This window comes from Pleurodeles waltl, chromosome 9, assembly GCF_031143425.1.
Source record: "Pleurodeles waltl isolate 20211129_DDA chromosome 9, aPleWal1.hap1.20221129, whole genome shotgun sequence".
NCBI lineage: Eukaryota > Metazoa > Chordata > Amphibia > Caudata > Salamandridae > Pleurodeles > Pleurodeles waltl.
Window position 1 is genome coordinate 97,373,872 of NC_090448.1, and position 17,255 is coordinate 97,391,126.

At 42.9% G+C, this 17,255-nt stretch overlaps 1 protein-coding gene across 1 annotated transcript in view; it reads right to left on the reverse strand.

The window, feature by feature from the left end:
- Window positions 1-8,642: 8,642 nt before the first annotated feature.
- TRNT1 (tRNA nucleotidyl transferase 1) overlaps window positions 8,643-17,255 on the reverse strand; it is an 83,454-nt gene continuing 74,841 nt past the window's right edge. Inside the window, exon 8 of the mRNA XM_069206359.1 lies at window positions 8,643-12,587. Within this exon, the coding sequence (XP_069062460.1) occupies window positions 12,333-12,587 (255 nt within the window). The 3' untranslated portion in view covers window positions 8,643-12,332. The remainder of the gene's footprint in view (window positions 12,588-17,255) is intronic.

A 17,255-nucleotide genomic window follows, 5' to 3' on the forward strand; every position in this document is an offset into this window, starting at 1 on the left:
GGTTGAGATAAACAACAGGATGTTTTATTTGTCCAGTGAAAGAAATGGAGCAGAAAAAAAGAAAAAGGGGTGCTGAAAAATTGTGAGAGAAGACAGTTTGAAGAAGTGAGAGAAACAATATTTTCAACATGTTCACAGTGCAGACCAAAAAGCTGTATCATAATGCTTGTACTACAGCAGCGGGTCCTCTACGGTCAGGTGCAAATATTTTGGCCATTACTTTGACAGAAGACTACACTTGCATGCAAATGATAGAACGACATGATTCTGAAAGAACAGAGAATGTACAGTCAGAGGAAGCAGGAGTCTTGTCTGCTGATGCAACTAAAGGTATAACTAATGAGGAGGAGTCACAAATCAGTACTTCTGCAACATCTAGAGCAAATGTGGAAGAAGCAACATAATCCAGTGCAAAGGCCACCTTAGTAGCTGGATCTACTAAATCCACTGTGTCAGGGAGCTCTGTATCTATCTTATTGAATGTGCCAGAAGCTGGGATCCAAGATATGACAGAAACACAAGGAATGGACCAACCACAGATAGTTTACTTTTTCCTTCAATGGCCAAGGCATAGTAAGCTTCCTGAGTTCTTTCAGTATCACCCGATCAAAACTTCAAAACGTCAACAGTTTAATGGACAGTTGGCATTGATGAGAAAAGATGGGAGTACACAACACTGGTTAAGCTTTTCAGAAATCCAAAAAGCTTTCGTTTGCACAGTTTGCTTGGCAATTAGCAAATGTGAAGAAAGTGGTCTATTTATTTGAGGGATGAAAAATGTTAGCCACTTGTACATGTGCATTACAGAACATGAGGCATTCAATTCCACAAAAGATGCACTGATTTGTTTATGATGACCATCTCTGGAGTTTACATAACCACTCTCCTTTTCTCTCAGCAGACAACAAATCGTGCACTACAAGTCAGAAGGAGAGAAATATTTGAGCATGTGAAGTGATTGGTAAAAGAGGGCTCAGCTATCGCAGGAAATCAGAGTCTGTATTTGAGTTAGATAACCATTTGCTTGATCATGGAAACTCTCTTGAACTCATCCTTCTCCTGTCAAAATATGACCAACCTCTTAAACAGCACATTGAGTTTCTCACTTCCAAAACAAAACAGAAAGGCCATGGTGCGTCTGTGACCACTACTGGTTACGTAATAGAAAGAACTTCCAAACTGATAAAAAGACACATTACTAAAGAAATACACGACACAGGTATGTACTCAATCCAAATTGACTCAACTCAAGATATAACTGTTACTGACCAGTATCAAGTTATCATTCGATATGTCACAGACATGACATGAACGCCTAATAGTCAGAAATTGCACTTTGTCAACAGGAAAAGGATTGTTCTAGTTGGTACAAACTGCAATTCAAAAAAATTGTGTTGACGTAGCTAAGTGCATTGGAAATTCAACTGATGGTGCTTCCAACATGCAAGATCAGTACAATAGACTCAGTACTTGGCTAAGCAAAGAATCCCCTCCAAGTCACATACATGTCTGGTGCTATGCGTGTTAAACCTTGTGCATATTGATGTGACCCAAACATCTACAGCTTCCACCACTCTCTTTGGACTGCTACCCTCTTGTGAAGTCTTTCTCCGTAAGTCATATAAAAGGATGAATGTGTTGTGAGAGCTGCCAAAATGGTCAGACGGTCCAGATCGTTGGAGAAACAAGGTGGTGGGCAAAAGATGCTGCTCTCAAGAAAGCTCTGGTCTCTTTCAATAATCTTGCCAATGCTATGTTCATTGATTTGGTCAAAGTCCTTCATAATATTTCATCTGACAATCTTAAATTTGTTCCAAATGTACAGTGCCAAGCCTTACAATTTGCTGAGGGGATATGCAAATTTAAAACAATCCTAACAGCCCAATCGTATCTTAGCATTTTGGCATCAACCACGCCACGTTAAGGGGCATATTTATACTCTGTTAGCGCCGAATTTACATCATTTCTTTTACGTAAATTCGGCGCAAACCTAACTCCATATTTATATTTTGACGTTAGATGCATCTAACGTCAAAATATAGGAGTTCGCCCCATTTTTTGGATGCATGCACCTACCTTGCATCAATGAGGTGCAAGGTAGGCGTTCCCATCTAAAAAACAAATGGTGCTATCCCCATAGCCCCATATTTATCCCCCCATGCTAAAATAATGCACAGGTGGGAGGAGGGGCTAAATAATGGTGCAAAGCTTGCTTTGAACCATTATTTAACACCTGGGTCAGACCAGGTGTTAGGGGACTTGTGGACCAATTTCCGTGGTTAAACACCATGGAATATGTCCACGGGTGCCCTCCCCAAGCCCCAGGAACACCTCCACCCACACCAGAGGGACACCAGGCAAGTAGGCTAAGTATTTTTTAACTTTTTTGTAAAGTGTCATTGGAGGCCCTAACTTGGGGCCCCCTGCATGGCACAAGATGCAATAGCCAAGCCCAGGGGACACTTGTCCCCTGTGCTGGCCATTGGGGTGGTGGGCATGACTCCTGTCTTTCCTAAGACAGGAGTCATGTTTTGGGTGGTTGTGTGCCAGGAAATGGTGCTAGTCTGGTTAGAGGATTTTTTTTTTGCCTCTAACCAGTCTAGCATAATTTTTTGACGCACAACCCCCTCCTTTACTACCGCCACCCCTACCCAGCTAGCTTTGTTTTTGAAGAAGCTAACCAAAGTTTAGCGCTGGCTCGCACCATTCCTTTAATGTGGCGCCAAGCTGGCGCAGTGGAATTGTGCATTCTGGCACTATATTTTTTGCTGCAAAACTGCATTTGTGCAGTTTTGCAGCAAAAAGGATCAATCAGGCCCTAAGTATCTCCAAACAAGTGGATTGAATATCCTGTAAGCACAGTGAATGGTGCCAGACACTATAAAATGCCTTACCACAGATTCCCACAATTTTTAAACTGTGTACTCTGCTGCCACACAATTTGCAGAGTATGCCAACACAGGCTTAGAATAAATAAACTGTGACCAAGAAGTAGAAATGGCACATCCTGAAGGGAGAGTGTCCTTTAAAAAGATGCCTGGGATGAGACTATAATCTTAGGTAAAGATTGATTTCATATTGAGGTGCACAATACAGTAATGGACATGGTTATTCAACATCTGACCACTCGTTTCAAGACCCACTTAACTTTGGCCACAGATATAGCATGACTGGACCCGAAGAACTTAAATGGAGTCGCCCAGGCAATGCTCTTGTGATACTTTGTTCCTTGATGCAAAACATAGCTTGCTCCATAACTGTGCAGTCATTGCAGGAAGTACTTCAAGATGTTGCTGCTAAATGGGCAAATTTAAAAGGGGCACTACCTGAAGAGTATGACAGGGAAGACCAGACTAACCGAGACCCATCACTACAATTTGAAGAATTTGACCAAGAACCTGAGGCTGGACCTACAAAGTGCAATACTTGTTGTGACTGTAGTGTATGTTATTACTCTATCTTGAAAAAGTACCTGCTTTTCAGCAGTGCCTACCAGCATTTGTATTTGGCATACAAATATGTCTTCACCTTATCCTGTACCCAAGCAGCCTGTGAGAGAAGTTTCTCTAAACTGAAATGCATCAAAACCGGTCTAAAAAAACAAATTGGTAAGGAAAAACTTGAAGCCTTTATGCTCATGTCAGTTGAATGGAATGTGCTTCTCAGTTGAAAAACGATGACATTATAGACTCAGGGACAGATTTAAGAGAAAATGACGGTGCGCTTCCAGTTTCCAGATTCCAGTCTAAGCCTTTCCCCTTGACTTTGTACTGGATTTGTGATTTATGTGTTGATCTGAGTCAAGTACATAGCTGGTTGGGAAAGTGTATCTAACTACACTGTGCCAGCGTTAAGACTGCAAGTAAGTATTCAGTTTTCAAAACTGCAGTGCTCCTAGTCTTCACCAATATTACTGACTCTATCAGTTTTAAAATGTTTAATTTCATAAACATTACTCTAAAAATGAGACCTCTGAGAGTAACCAAATGGTGTTTTGTGAAAAGGGCACATCCCCCTAATATGGGCTACTTTTCTGGGCAGTGACCAGCCCAAATTGTGATTCCAACCCAACCCTAGCTTGTGGGGCCTCTAATGGTACTCTAGAGGTTAGAGCTCACTCCAGGAGAAGACGGCGTCATAAGCCCTGTTCTTGCTATGCAGAACAACGATGGGGTATAGGTTTCCGGGGTGGGTTCCGTGTGGAGCTACCAAAAATGAGCAGAGGGAGCTGCGGATATTTCTGAAGAGGCACTCGCAGTGCTCTCCCTCCAACACTGACGGTGAGGTAGTGAGACTGGACTGGTGTCCGTTCTGGGAGCCAGGCCAGGGCGAAGCAGGTTTGTTAGAAATTGAGTCTTTGGTTGGTAGTCAGGTTACCCCTGTCCAAGCAAGGACCATCACTCTAGTCAGGGTAAAGGATAATCACACTCAGTTAACCCCCGCTCACTCCCTTGGTAGATTGGAACGAGCAGGTAGGCTTAACTTCAGAAGCAATGTGTAAACTATTTGTACCAACACAGACAGTTATACAGTAAAAATACTACAAAATGGACACCACATCAGTTTAGAAAAATAGGTAATATTTATCTAAATCAAACAAGATCAAAACAACAAAAATCCAACAAACACAAGACAAGATATGAATTTTCAAAAGAATAGGAGTCTTAATACTTAGAAAACAGTGAGAATGCTATTGTTACACAAGTGCCTGGTTTGTGTCAAAAATAAAGCTGCACGGAAAAGGGTAGCGATGCGTCGATTTCTTATTTGCAAGTGAAGTCGTGCATCGTTTCCTCCTCCGGTCAGGTCGGCGATGCGTCGTCGTTCTCCCTCACAAGACAGCTATGCGTCGATTTCCGGATAAGGCACCTCGGGTCCACGCAGTCGGGTTGGCTTGGATGCCCAGGAATGAGGCGTGTAAAATCTGGTCGCCCGGTATCAGAAAAACCGCACTGCACAGGCTTTGCGTCGTTATCAGCCTCCGTAAGCCGGTGTTCTGCGTCGTTTCTTTGCCCGTGATGCATCGATCTCCCAGCTGCGATGCAGGTGGAGCGCCGATTTCAGCCATGAACCCGGTGGCACTGCGTTTATCAGCCGCGTTGCAAAAGTTACGTTGAAAATTTCCCCATACGGCGTTCTGTGCTTGGATTTTTTGTTCTTGTCTGCCAATTTCACCTCTCAAGGGTCCAGGGACTGGCTAGGGCACCACTTGGCAGGGCAGAAGTCCCAGCAGAGTGTTGAGGTGCTGGGAGAGGAAGTCTTTGATGGCCTGAGACTTCGACAACAGGAGCAAGCTCAGTTTAAGCCCTTGGAGAGTATTCTCAAGCAGGAATGCACAACAAAGTCCATTCCTTGTCCACTTTCACATGCAGAAGCAGCAACTGCAGGATGGCCCAACAAAACACAATCACAGGCAGAGACAGCACTTCTCCCCAGCTCTTCTCCTTGGCAGAGGTTACACTTAAATCCAGAAGTGAACTAATCTTCAGGGGTTTTGGGTCCACTACTTATAACCCTTTCTGCCTTTAAAGAAGGCAGACTTCAAAGGAAAGTCTATCTTGCTTGTAAGATCCTCCTTTGCCCAGGCCAGGCCCCAGACACACTCCAGTGGGTTGGAGACTGCATTGTGTGAGGGCAAGCACAGCCCTTTTACGTGTGAGTGACCACCTCCCAGCAGAGATGGCTTTTCAGGATTTGCAGGCTACACCCCAGCTCCCTTTGTGTCACTGTCTAGAGGAGAGGTGCAAGCAGCCCAACTGTCAAACTGACCCAGACAGGGAATCCACAGACAGAGTCACAGAATGGTTTGAGCATGAAAATGCCTACTTTCTAAAAGTGGCATTTTCAAACACAGTCTAAAACCTTTACCAAAATATGTATTTTTAAATTGTGAGTTCAGAGACCCTAAATTCCACATTTTTATAAAGGGAATCTGAACTTTAATAATATTTAAAGGCAGCCCCCATGTTTACCTATGAGAGAGAGAGGCCTTGCAAAGTGAAAACCGAATTTGGCAGTATTTCACTGTTAGGACATATAAAACACATTAGAATATGTCCCAACTTAAACATACACTGCACCCTGCCCATGGGGCTACCTAGGGCTTACCTTAGGAGTGCCTTACATGTATGAAAAGGGACGGTTTAGGCCTGGCAATTGGGTACACTTGCCAAGTCGAACTGGCAGTTTGAAACTGCACCCAGACACTGCAGTGGCAGGTCTGAGCCATGTTCACAGGGCTACTAATGTGGGTGGCACAACCAGTCCTGCAGGCGCAGTAGCATTTGATTTATAGGCCCTTGGCACCTCTAATGCACTTTAATAGGGACTTACTAATAAATCAAATATGTGAATCCTGGATAGCCAATTACACATACATTTTACACAGGAGCACTTGCACTTTAGCACTGGATAGCAGTGGTAAAGTGTGCAGAGTATCAAAAACAGAGCCAAGCACACATCAACAACCTGGGAAACAGAGGCAAAAAGTTAGGGGAGACCACACCAAGGATGCCAAGTCTGACAGTGCTCCTCTTTGAGGGAGAAGTACCAAGAGTTCAGAGTTGTCTCTTCTTCTGTGTGGGAAGGCAGTCACCCCAAAAGGGTGGTGGCAGTAAAGTCCCCCCCCCCCCAGCTGCATGCAGCTGGTGAGGGTCCAATGAGTCGCCATCATCAGGATGTAGGGATCTGGAAAAAAGATGGTCCTGAAGGGAATAATCTCCAGAAGGGAGAACAACCAGTGGCCCAGGGAGTAGGTTCTAGACCTACCCCATGTGGAGGCAGCAGGGCAGATGCAATGTACCCTCCTCCAAAGGAGTGAGTGGGGTAGTGCTGCGTTACCCAGGGCAAGTGTAGGCCTAATGTTGCTCTGACCATGTAATAAAAGCAGTGACCTAGATACACTTAACCTAGAACTGTGAGGGTTCTAGGGCAGTCTAGGGTCCCCGTAGGGAAATGTGATCTCATGGTTGGGCAATGGAGGTGGTCCTACTGGCCAATGACCAGCTTAAAGTATTACAGGGTTGGGGGAGGTCGCAGACAATAGGCAAGTGAGATGGTGAGGTGTCTGGTTAGAACCACTCATCACTCATCGCTGACCAGGTGAAGACTATCCATGCGTGGTGGCTATTTCTGCCCCATAGGAATCAGTTGGGAATGGCGAGTGTGAGAGGACGGTTCAGACTATCTGACTGCCCTGATTTTTGCTTTTGGAACACTTGTTTTTTTTACCTTTTACTGTGAGGGAGCCTCATAGTTTGGGACTCACAGTAAACACATGGTAAAATGGACAGCATGTTCCGCAGGAGCAGGCAGAGGAGAGCCGGCTCCCGCTGCAGCACTTTGAAGTGCTGGTTGATGGGAGCGGCCAGGATTGGGTTCCCTGTGCCACCTCCCCAACTGTGAAGCACTCACCTCGTGTGAGTGGTGGGACCAGACACCAACCAGGTGGTGACAACTATATGGCAGCAGCACGGCTCTCCCCAGCGCAGCGGGAAAGCCGCTAATTAAAAATGTATGCTCCACGAGGGAGCGCCTCATAATGCCTTGAGGCACAATGGTCACCACCAGCAGAAAGCCAATAGACAGGGCAGCTGCAGGAGTAGCACAACCTCGCTCCAACAGGAAGTTTTGTGTCCCCACCCTAGGCTGGGTGGGACTTGAAAATGAGAACCACTCGAGGGTCCTAACATGTTTTTAACCAAGTCCCAGCTGGAACGTTTGTTTCAGAGTGATGGAACTGCGCCCTCTAGGGGCAAAGATCATGGCTGCAGTTCCGGTGGTCTGAATGGTGATATCAACAGGATTGTTATAATGGTGAACACCATATAGGTGTGAAAGGCTGTAATTAAAAGTGTTTTTACAGTAATGAAGTCCCTTAAGGACTATAGCTAAAATGGTAGCATGTTATTCTAAATGTGCTTTAAAATGTAAAGAAACCCTTTAGGTGTAAAAGATGGTATTACATTCGGAGTAGCAACCAGGTGATGTCCTTTAGGAGCTGTGTTAATAGTGCATCATTTTTATGGTGAATATTTCAATGTAGATTAAGATGCCCTGTGGCCCACACCCTCCAGGGGTGAGGGCAGACTGCATAGATCATGATGAGAATGATCCTAGCAATGCCAACCACTCCAGCCTGCTTAGACACGCTCCTTGTTGATGCTTATTCGAGCAATGAGTCTGAAAGCCACCAGAAATCAAGTCGATGTACTGTGCCAGTATCAGGCGCCCTGACTCCCAAGTAACAGTCAAATATTGCATTAAACTATAAGTGAATGTTCTGCCATGTAGGGTGTTGGGTTATATCTCCCCTTGGGAGAGACAAGAACGATTATGCAATGTCAAACAAAAGTAATTCCATCTGCTGGTGTATATTTGTAAACTGTTGGGTAGCGTTGAGTAGTGTGCATGTAATAAATGTACTTTAGCTTTATCAAAAGGAAAAGTGCAGACTGGACAATCGTATATTGAGTGTTATTCTTATGTGCTCGTGAATGGGGTTTAAAAGTCCACACCAACTCCCCTGAGTAGCCAATGGTTGTTTTTAAATAGCTGTTAATTTTATGTACTATACACTGCTTCGGGTGGGGCACAGAGGTTTCAAATAGATACGTTTATGTGGAACAAAGTTCACAAACTGGTTCAATTGTAGCTTATATTTCATCACTTTCTACAAACTCAGTGGTTACAATTCAGCACTGTTTACAATTTCATTGGTCACAAAGAAAAAGAGTACAGCATCTCAATATGAGACATCTTGTGTGACATGTCAGACAATCATAACTCAAGCAACTCATCTTGGTTGTGCAATTAGTAACCCATATAATGTGATGGTAGAAGTAGGTCACATGATTTAAAAAAACAAAAAAACCTCTAAAATCCAAACAACAAAAATAAAAATCTTTGTTTAACGAGGATGCATCTTGAGGACGGCAATAGCGCCCCTCCACACCCCCATCAAGACCAAAATCCTGTTTATTCTCCTACCTCATTCTTAGCGGCCTTTCCCATTTCTCCTGGTAATTGTGCTTGTAGCACTATTGCCTCTGACTTATTAAGAGGCATCAGTTTGAAAAACACCCATTTGTACGGACATCGGTTTTGTTTAAAAAAAAGAAAAAAAGAAATTATAGCTCTACCTATGTATCTTTAGATTTTTGTGCCTTTTCTATTTCATAACAGTGCATTTTTCCTAGCTGAAAATCAGACCTACTCGAATCAGCCTCCTATTAAAACGAGTGGGTACACACAATCCTTCCTTTTTTTATTACCATATTGTGTTCCAGTCTCCTGCAGGTAGTATGGCTACATTGGGCCATCCAGATGTCACATTTTTCATGTTCATCCTGCTTCAAACGCAACTAGAATCTCAAAACAAGAAACAAATTCTACAAGGTTCTGCTTTGTTACAGACATCGTGCGTTGTACTCCTCCGTTTGCACCCCAAAAATCAGAATAGGGGTTCTCAAATGAAAACATCAACAATTAACAGTAATTTTGCATTAGAAGAAATATAATCCAACAAGAGATATTTACAAGTTCAGTTGTTAATCACTACCCAGATAAATGGGGTTTAGAACGAAAATAATGCTTTTTACCCAAGAAGGCAAATTATTTTTTCGTAGTAATCTATTGGATGTGCAATATTTAATGTTGGTGCTCTCGCTAGAAATCCCCAAAGCATTGTTATTCTAGTGTTCCTTTGAGCCAAAGGAAGTCAATCCTGATGTAACACCAGCTACTTTTTATTGACATTGTTAGAGTCATTTCAAGCAAAGATAGGGTAACAGGTAATGGCAATCTGAGGAATGGGTAATCTGCCCTGGAATGACAATCCAAAACTGTCGCGTCCAACCTGTAGCTTGAAATTGAGAGGACCAGGAATTCAATGTGCATGTGGGAATTTGATAACTTTTTAAGTTGGAGTCCCATTTCCACTCTCCAGCCACATACTGTTATCACATGAGATAGGTGTATGTCTTGTTTCATTGTTGATAGCGATTCATTGATACTGGGTCAGCAGGACACCCTCACCTTGGCACACACACAACTTATTTTTATATGTGAAATGTGGAGATCACAGATGTCACAAAGCTACCAATTAAACAGCATTGTTAGCATTACTGTTTTTTTAAAGTTCTGTGACAAAACAAATTAACAATTGCAACAGTTTAAACCAACCTGTGGGAAATTCATCATTTATGGACGCTACAGGAACAGCCTCTGGTACCCTGCTTGAATATTCTACTCATTAGAACATCCAAGCAGGATACTCCCAAGTGAGAGAACATTTGCTTATAACACTTACTATGAAGGACGTTTCATTGGAAAAGAGAGAAGGGCCAATGCCCTCGGAAAGAATTAATTGGTGTCCTCATACAGGGCTATTTTCAAAGGCAGCGATGTGGCAGTTGTTGAAAAGTAAATGAAGGCATCTCTGCCTTTTTTTGTGCCTGCAGAATAAGATGGATGCACAATTAGATTGAGTAGGTCAGGCACACAATAGGTAGTGTAATCAATGAGACTATAAACCCTGCAAAGCAAGTAGAGAACGACCTTTTTGTTTAATATGCATATAGCCACTGCTGGAAGACCCTGAGCTTAATCTGATCTGAAAGAGGCAAAGATTGAGTCAGAAATAGGAAGAGTCACCACCAAAGTGGATTTCTGTGAGGACCAGATGTCCAATAGAAAGAAAACAACTGAAAAAAGTATAACCATTTGCTCAAAAGGAAAATATCAAACTATTGTACAATGTCTCACGCCTCAAAACGGGTACATAGGCACCTACAAACAACTAAGATCTTTAAGAACAATTTCTTAGTATTCAAATAGAAAACATTTGCTTTGTAACAAACACGATTTCAATTCAGAAGTGGTAGGGATGTGCATGAATAAGACTACTACTGAGCATGGCGAGTCATTACAATATTACACACTTCTTCAAGGAACTTGAATGATATCCGAAAAGATATGATTTAGGGAAGAGAACTGGTGGGTTGATTCTATCTTAGGAAAGCTCAGAAGAAGGAATTCGCCAGAATAAAAATAAGTTCAAAGTGACGTTGTAAGAGCATAACATCTGCTCTCAAGCTATCTATTTGCTGCTAAAACCACGTCTGAGAAATGGCAAAGTCAAAATATGAAAAATGAATATTTGCTTGACAAGACCTACAAATTAATAAACAAGATTAATGTTGTACCTTTCAAAGCTCTATTCCTCAATGAGGGATCAGATTATCAGAGGCCTTTAAGGCCGAAAACAGATGCATGCTTGTATTCAGATAAATGGTGGAATGTGAACCTGCTCAAAGATGCCAGACATCCGATTAAAAGCCCAAAAACGAAGACCAGAAAGTGCGGGTGGTGGCTTAAAAATAGTTTTACTGCTCTGCAACAGAGGAACATTGTTCAAAGCACTTGTGAAGATTGAGAACCACCTTTTCTAGTCGACTGTAGTAGATTGCCAACAATAGGCACAACCAAGAGTCCTGGAACCACAAAGTGCCTAAAAACCCTGGAGCCTTAATTTGGTCCCCAGCTGTACACAACTTGTACTCTAAATATTTATTTTGCCACTTAAACGTCTTATCTCTAGCTCTCGAGCTTTGTGTGACATGCAACAGCTAGAGCATCGGGTATTAATGCCCTTCTCATGCCACATGAATGACAGGCATGCCCATTAAGAACAAGCCTAGGGTGAAGTGCATGCCCAGCAATCATGAAGCCACAGCACCATAAGCCACAATTGCCTGGTATTCGAAAACAGCTGATGTGAAGCAAAGCCTTCTGCTAAATGCCGCTAGCCACACCATATAACCTCTTGGATTCCAAAAACTAGAACATAAAACAGGTCTTAGTTGCTGCCATGTATTCCTTTCCCTCCAAACCTGACCCGCTGTACCTTTTGTTATTCCAATCCTGAACACAAGACCAATTGTACAAGTTCCCATTAATTCAAGGATGCACCCTATTATGAAAGGAAGGAACATCTGCATTAACACCTGCTATTCCATCAAAGTTCCCAAACAGCTATAGCCCAGTAGTAAGCGCCCATATACTCATTTTCAGTGCCTCACACTCCTCAACAGAGCACAGCTTTCTTCCCACACTTGGACTACGAGCTCTGGCAGCATACATAAAATTTGGATCTGCATACTGGTGTTGAAGAACTCAAGATCTCTGACAATGCACCCTAATCGCAATCTGCAGTTCACCTTTCAAATGGTATTCTGGCATCCTCTAATGTTCTGAACATTGAACTTTTAGGAGTATTAACTTAAAGAGCATAAAAGGCTGCAGACGTTTCGAATGTCTTCTTCTGATGCATTTCAGCCAGCAATCTTCTTTACATGACTTAAAAGTTCCTCTTTTTCCATCTGGTATCCACTTTTCTTCCACTGATCTCTCAGCTCTTGTAGAACTGTTCCAATTTCCTTCCCTGAGGAGATGCCCAATCGGCGCAAGTCATGACCAGTGATGGGGAAGCGAGGGATTGACCAATGCTTCATCACTTTCAAAAGCTCTGGTTGACCTTGGTATTTCAAGAGCTCGCAGATCTTGCTGTGCGCATCAGGTTCCCGGGACTGATTATGCGGAGAAAGAAATAAAAAGAGAAAAGAAAGCAATGAATGCTTATACTTCTAAGATACAGGGAAACATCTTCACTGAACCCCCTTACTCCTTCCAAAACCTTCACCTTATACGCACTCTACCCTTTCTTACTCTAAGACGGTGCCACGGAGCCAAGGGTCCATGCTGGCTTGGCCATCCCTTAACATTCCAAATCGCAAATTACCTTCTTAAATTAAATGTTGCCCTGAATATAAGCAAGTTCGTTAACAAGCATCTCTGTGTCGCCTCTCCTGGAGGTGGAAACCTGTCACTTGGCCCTGACCTTCATGCAGACAATGGCATTGCCGACCATGGTACTAATCCTTAACTGGAAAGGAAGCAGTTTAATTCTGGCAGTATTTTGGAAGCACATGGGACTCATAACTTGACTATTTTTTTTTTCCCGTAACCTCATTTTTCGGCAAGAAACCCAATCCAGTTTATGGCAAAACCATAAAAGCCTTCACTTTCTTACATGCTGGGTAGTTGACGACGTTCCAAGAAACGAATTAGAAAACACTGTTTAGGTGGAAGTCATACGGTTGCACAATACAAAACTCGACAGCACGAGCAATTATTATGGCGTCCCTTTATCCAAAGGCAGGAGAAAGATTTGTCATAGTTTACACAAAAAAGGATCACGCTGTAGCATTGTACCCTTTTCTCAGCATGGTTCAATGTATAAATGACTAACAGTTATGACTGAGCAGCATCCTTTGAAAAGTCTCTTCAATGTCCTGCGGTTTCGGGGGCTTATCTGTGGTCGGTTCTATAACTTCTAATGATATGAAAGGGACTCACTGCTCTTGTACTCCAGCTAGATGATAAGTGTTACTTTACCCTTAACTACAGTTCTCAAGCCTTAGTATTTTTTTAGATCAATATGGTTGAATTTCCAGTATTCAGGATGGGAACACTCCGTAGCAAATGTTAAGATAGCGGTTTATACATAGAGTACAATAGGGCGTCGTACAGTGGAGCGGCACAGAGTGGATTGCTGTACAGTGGGGAAGAGTGAGGTAAAGTGTTGTGGAGTAGACTGGAATGGAATTGAGTGGAGTGTCATAATGTAGTGTGGTGTATCGTAGTCAAGTAAAATTTCAAATTGGAGTGGCGTCTCGTACAGTAGAGTGAAGTGCTCTGTCAGACTGTTGGAAAATCTCTGAGTGGTGTAGTGTGTTGGACAATGGAGTGCATGGGCATAGAGTCAAGTACAGTGTTGTAGAATGGCAGACAGTGTAGTAGTGTTGCAGGATGGACTTGAATAGGTTAAAGTGCTGCAGAGTGGCGTACAGTCTGGTAAAATGTTGCACAGTTGAGTCAAGTGGCATAGCGTAAAGTATCAGATTGGACTGTGTTTTGCACAGTACAGTGCCGTGGAGTGGCGTAGCATACATTGGAGTAAAGTGTCAGAGTGGAGTGGTGAGTCATACAACGAAGTAGTGTGGAGCGTCGCACAGTGTGGGAAACTGTCACAGTGGAGTGGAATAGAGCAGTGTACAGTATTGTAGAGAGCTGTCATAGTGTGGTAGAGTGGAGCTGCACAGGGTGGAGTAAATTGTGGTGAAGTGGCATGGAGTGAAACATTGGACAGTAGAGTGGCATGAAGTTGCGTATATAGGAGTACGGTACAGTGGAATAGCATATTGTGGAGTGGTTATAGGAGAGTTGCGTAGTGTGAAATGGAGTACAGTAGAGTTGAGTTGAATCAAATGGCGTGGAGTGACAGAGTGGATTGGCATAGAGTAGAACAGCATAGAGTGGAATAGTGTACAGTGGAGTAGCGTATAGTGGAGGGGCGTACAGTGTAGTGCCGTTCACTACAGTGTCATAGAATGGAGTGGCATAGAGCGTAACTGCGTACAGTGGAGTGGTTTAGAGTGTAGTGGTGTGCAGTCAAGTCACTGTACACCACTGTGAATCCAGCATAGAGTGGTGTATGGTACTTGAAATAGACATGGCGTTAAAATGGGTGAAAGAATGTACATGTAATGTGCCAGGAATATAAGGTGTCAATGTTAATTTTTGGTAGGTGTAATTAGTGTAAGTAGGGTTAAAGTTATAAGTAATAAAATATTTAGTAATATATTTTGCAGCAGTATACTGCAGTACATACCCAAAAGATGGCAGTATCTAACTGGCTAATGCGGTCTTTACAAAACGTAAAAGGCAGCCATGTAGTTTTTGGCACAATTTTGCTGCATTCTGGGTTAGGTCCTTATAAATAGTTAAGTGTTAGGTTTTATTGTTGTTCCCTACTTATTACCACATTACAAAAGTGATAATAGTTACAGAAATGTCTTTATAATGTTCTATTTATTTTTCCAGAAGTTTAGACATTTATTTTCAATTTTTTTTTTTTTTAAGTAGCCCAATAATTTGTAGGTATTACCGTGATACTCCGTGCACACGTTTCTCAAGATTTAAATATGTTAAAAACTGAAAACACAAGATGCTACACTATATTTGTAAAATATAGTGTAGTAAAGTTTTTTTTTTTTTTTTTTTATGTTCCCCCCACTACTTTCTAGGAAGTACGGCAGTACTCTGTACATTTTTTACATATACAGAAACGGATACATATTTTTTCCCCTACCTATTAACACTTTTAGCAAGTGGTAATAGGTAGGGGAAAAATATCAAAACAAATACTTACCTATATCTAAAGGCAGAACACAGCCAAAGTGTGCCCAAAAACAACATGGCTGCCTTTGAGTTTTGTACAAGCAGTCATTAGCCAATCATATAATGCCTTGTCATAGCTATGTACTGTGGTACTTCCATGAAATACCATGAAAGTACTACAACAACAGATATCACTATGTTAAAATGCTTTACAACTTAAAACATACTTGTCCTTCTTACCAGTAATATCAAAAGATCGCCTGCACACCATAATGTGCAATTCTGCCAAATTTCATGGCAACCCGAATGGGTGTTTGCCTGCTACGCACAAGTACGAAGCCTATAGAAAAATAAATTGGTGCCCAAACGTGTTTTGTTACCCCCTCCCTCCCCTTTTACCTTTGCTACCCTTTGACTAATCACCGCAAAACTTTCCAACCCTTGGCAATGGAGAAAAAGCAATAGGTCTGGAAAGTTTTGCGGAGATTCATCATACGGTGCACAGCTATTAATGGTGAAACAATCTGAGGAATTCCTATCTCTGGTAACTCTAACTATAACTAGAATGGAGATTAGATGGATAGATAGATTATATAGACAGATTAGATAGGTAGATATATTTTTTTATTTCTGTGACCTGTGATGTGCAACGAAGACACAGATTGAAACTTAAAGCATCTGAAGCTTCAAACCCCCCCTTATCTCACGCAAGCACCGATCTGCACAGCAAAGATACTTCTCACTAGTGGATCCCTGCTTGGGGATCCACGCAGGAGGGCCGGTCCTGTGCAGGGATACACCCACTAGCCACTGAATACCGCATCAAATGACAAGTGGCTCCCCAAGTATGGTCAATTGCTTACCCCCACTTGATGCACAGTGGTTTTTCTATCCTCTAGGGAGGTAGACAGGCATTCCCCAGGGAAGTGTGTGGGGATAGGCATTTACAATAAATGGGGGCACTAGCCTGTCCCGACATCAGGTCAAATCCTCCAGCCCAAGTGCTGAAATAGTCTGTCTGTCCCCTAGGGGGGGAGGAGGGGGGGGAGGGGGCGAGAAGCAGACTGGGTGTAAGAGAAAAAGACCTGGGGTGGGGGCTGGCCCATCATAGCGTCTGGATGCATCTGCCATCCCTGGAGCCCTATCGGAACACTTTGAGGGACATACCCCATTTTACCTCCCTCAGGGGGGCAAGGAGCACACCTGACATCAGGGGCTGTATGACAAAGTACTGTGGGTAGACAAGGGATCAGGAGTGCTTTTGGGGGCAACAGGTGTTTGCAGCTGGCTCCTTATCCCTTGGCATATTGGTTTTTACAGAAAGGGCTGTAACTGATGTCTGTGTGGCCCCTTCTGCAGTAGCTATCACAAATGCACACTTCATGCTGGGCGAGATTACAATTAGATACGTGAAGGACCAAAAACGCTGTTGGGAAGTGCGCTGACAGCACAGTCAGAGCACCTCAGAAGGTCCCCCTTGCCGTGGGAGTAGCTGCAGTATTCAGGCTCAGTCGGCCGGCACCTGGGGGAACCCTACCAATCGGGCTTTTCTGAAAACTAGCGACCAAGAGGAATCCAGGGTGGTGTGGCTTTCGTAGCTCTTAGCAAATTTTATTACACTAAATGCCCTGTAATTGTTAAAAATATGTATAGAAAACCCACTAACCCACTTTTCAAATATGAGGTCTCCATGCTGCATTTTGGTGCCTTTCCTGCGGCGGGTGAATAGCACCTACTCCCCAACCCGCCACTCCCTCACCCACACAAGTGAAGTACTCGTTTTAATGAGGACAAGTGTGGGAACACAACAGTAACACATCTGTTGGTATTTACTGAGAACACATTTTGCAACACACCCTCTGAATCACATGATATAATGGCTAACTCCTAATTCAGTGTTGAACAAATAACCACTATTCCTAAACTCCGAACCTTGAGCACATTTAAAACCATGCATACCTTTCTTTCATACTCATTTTTCCTCACAAATTGATGCATGGTATATACACAATAAA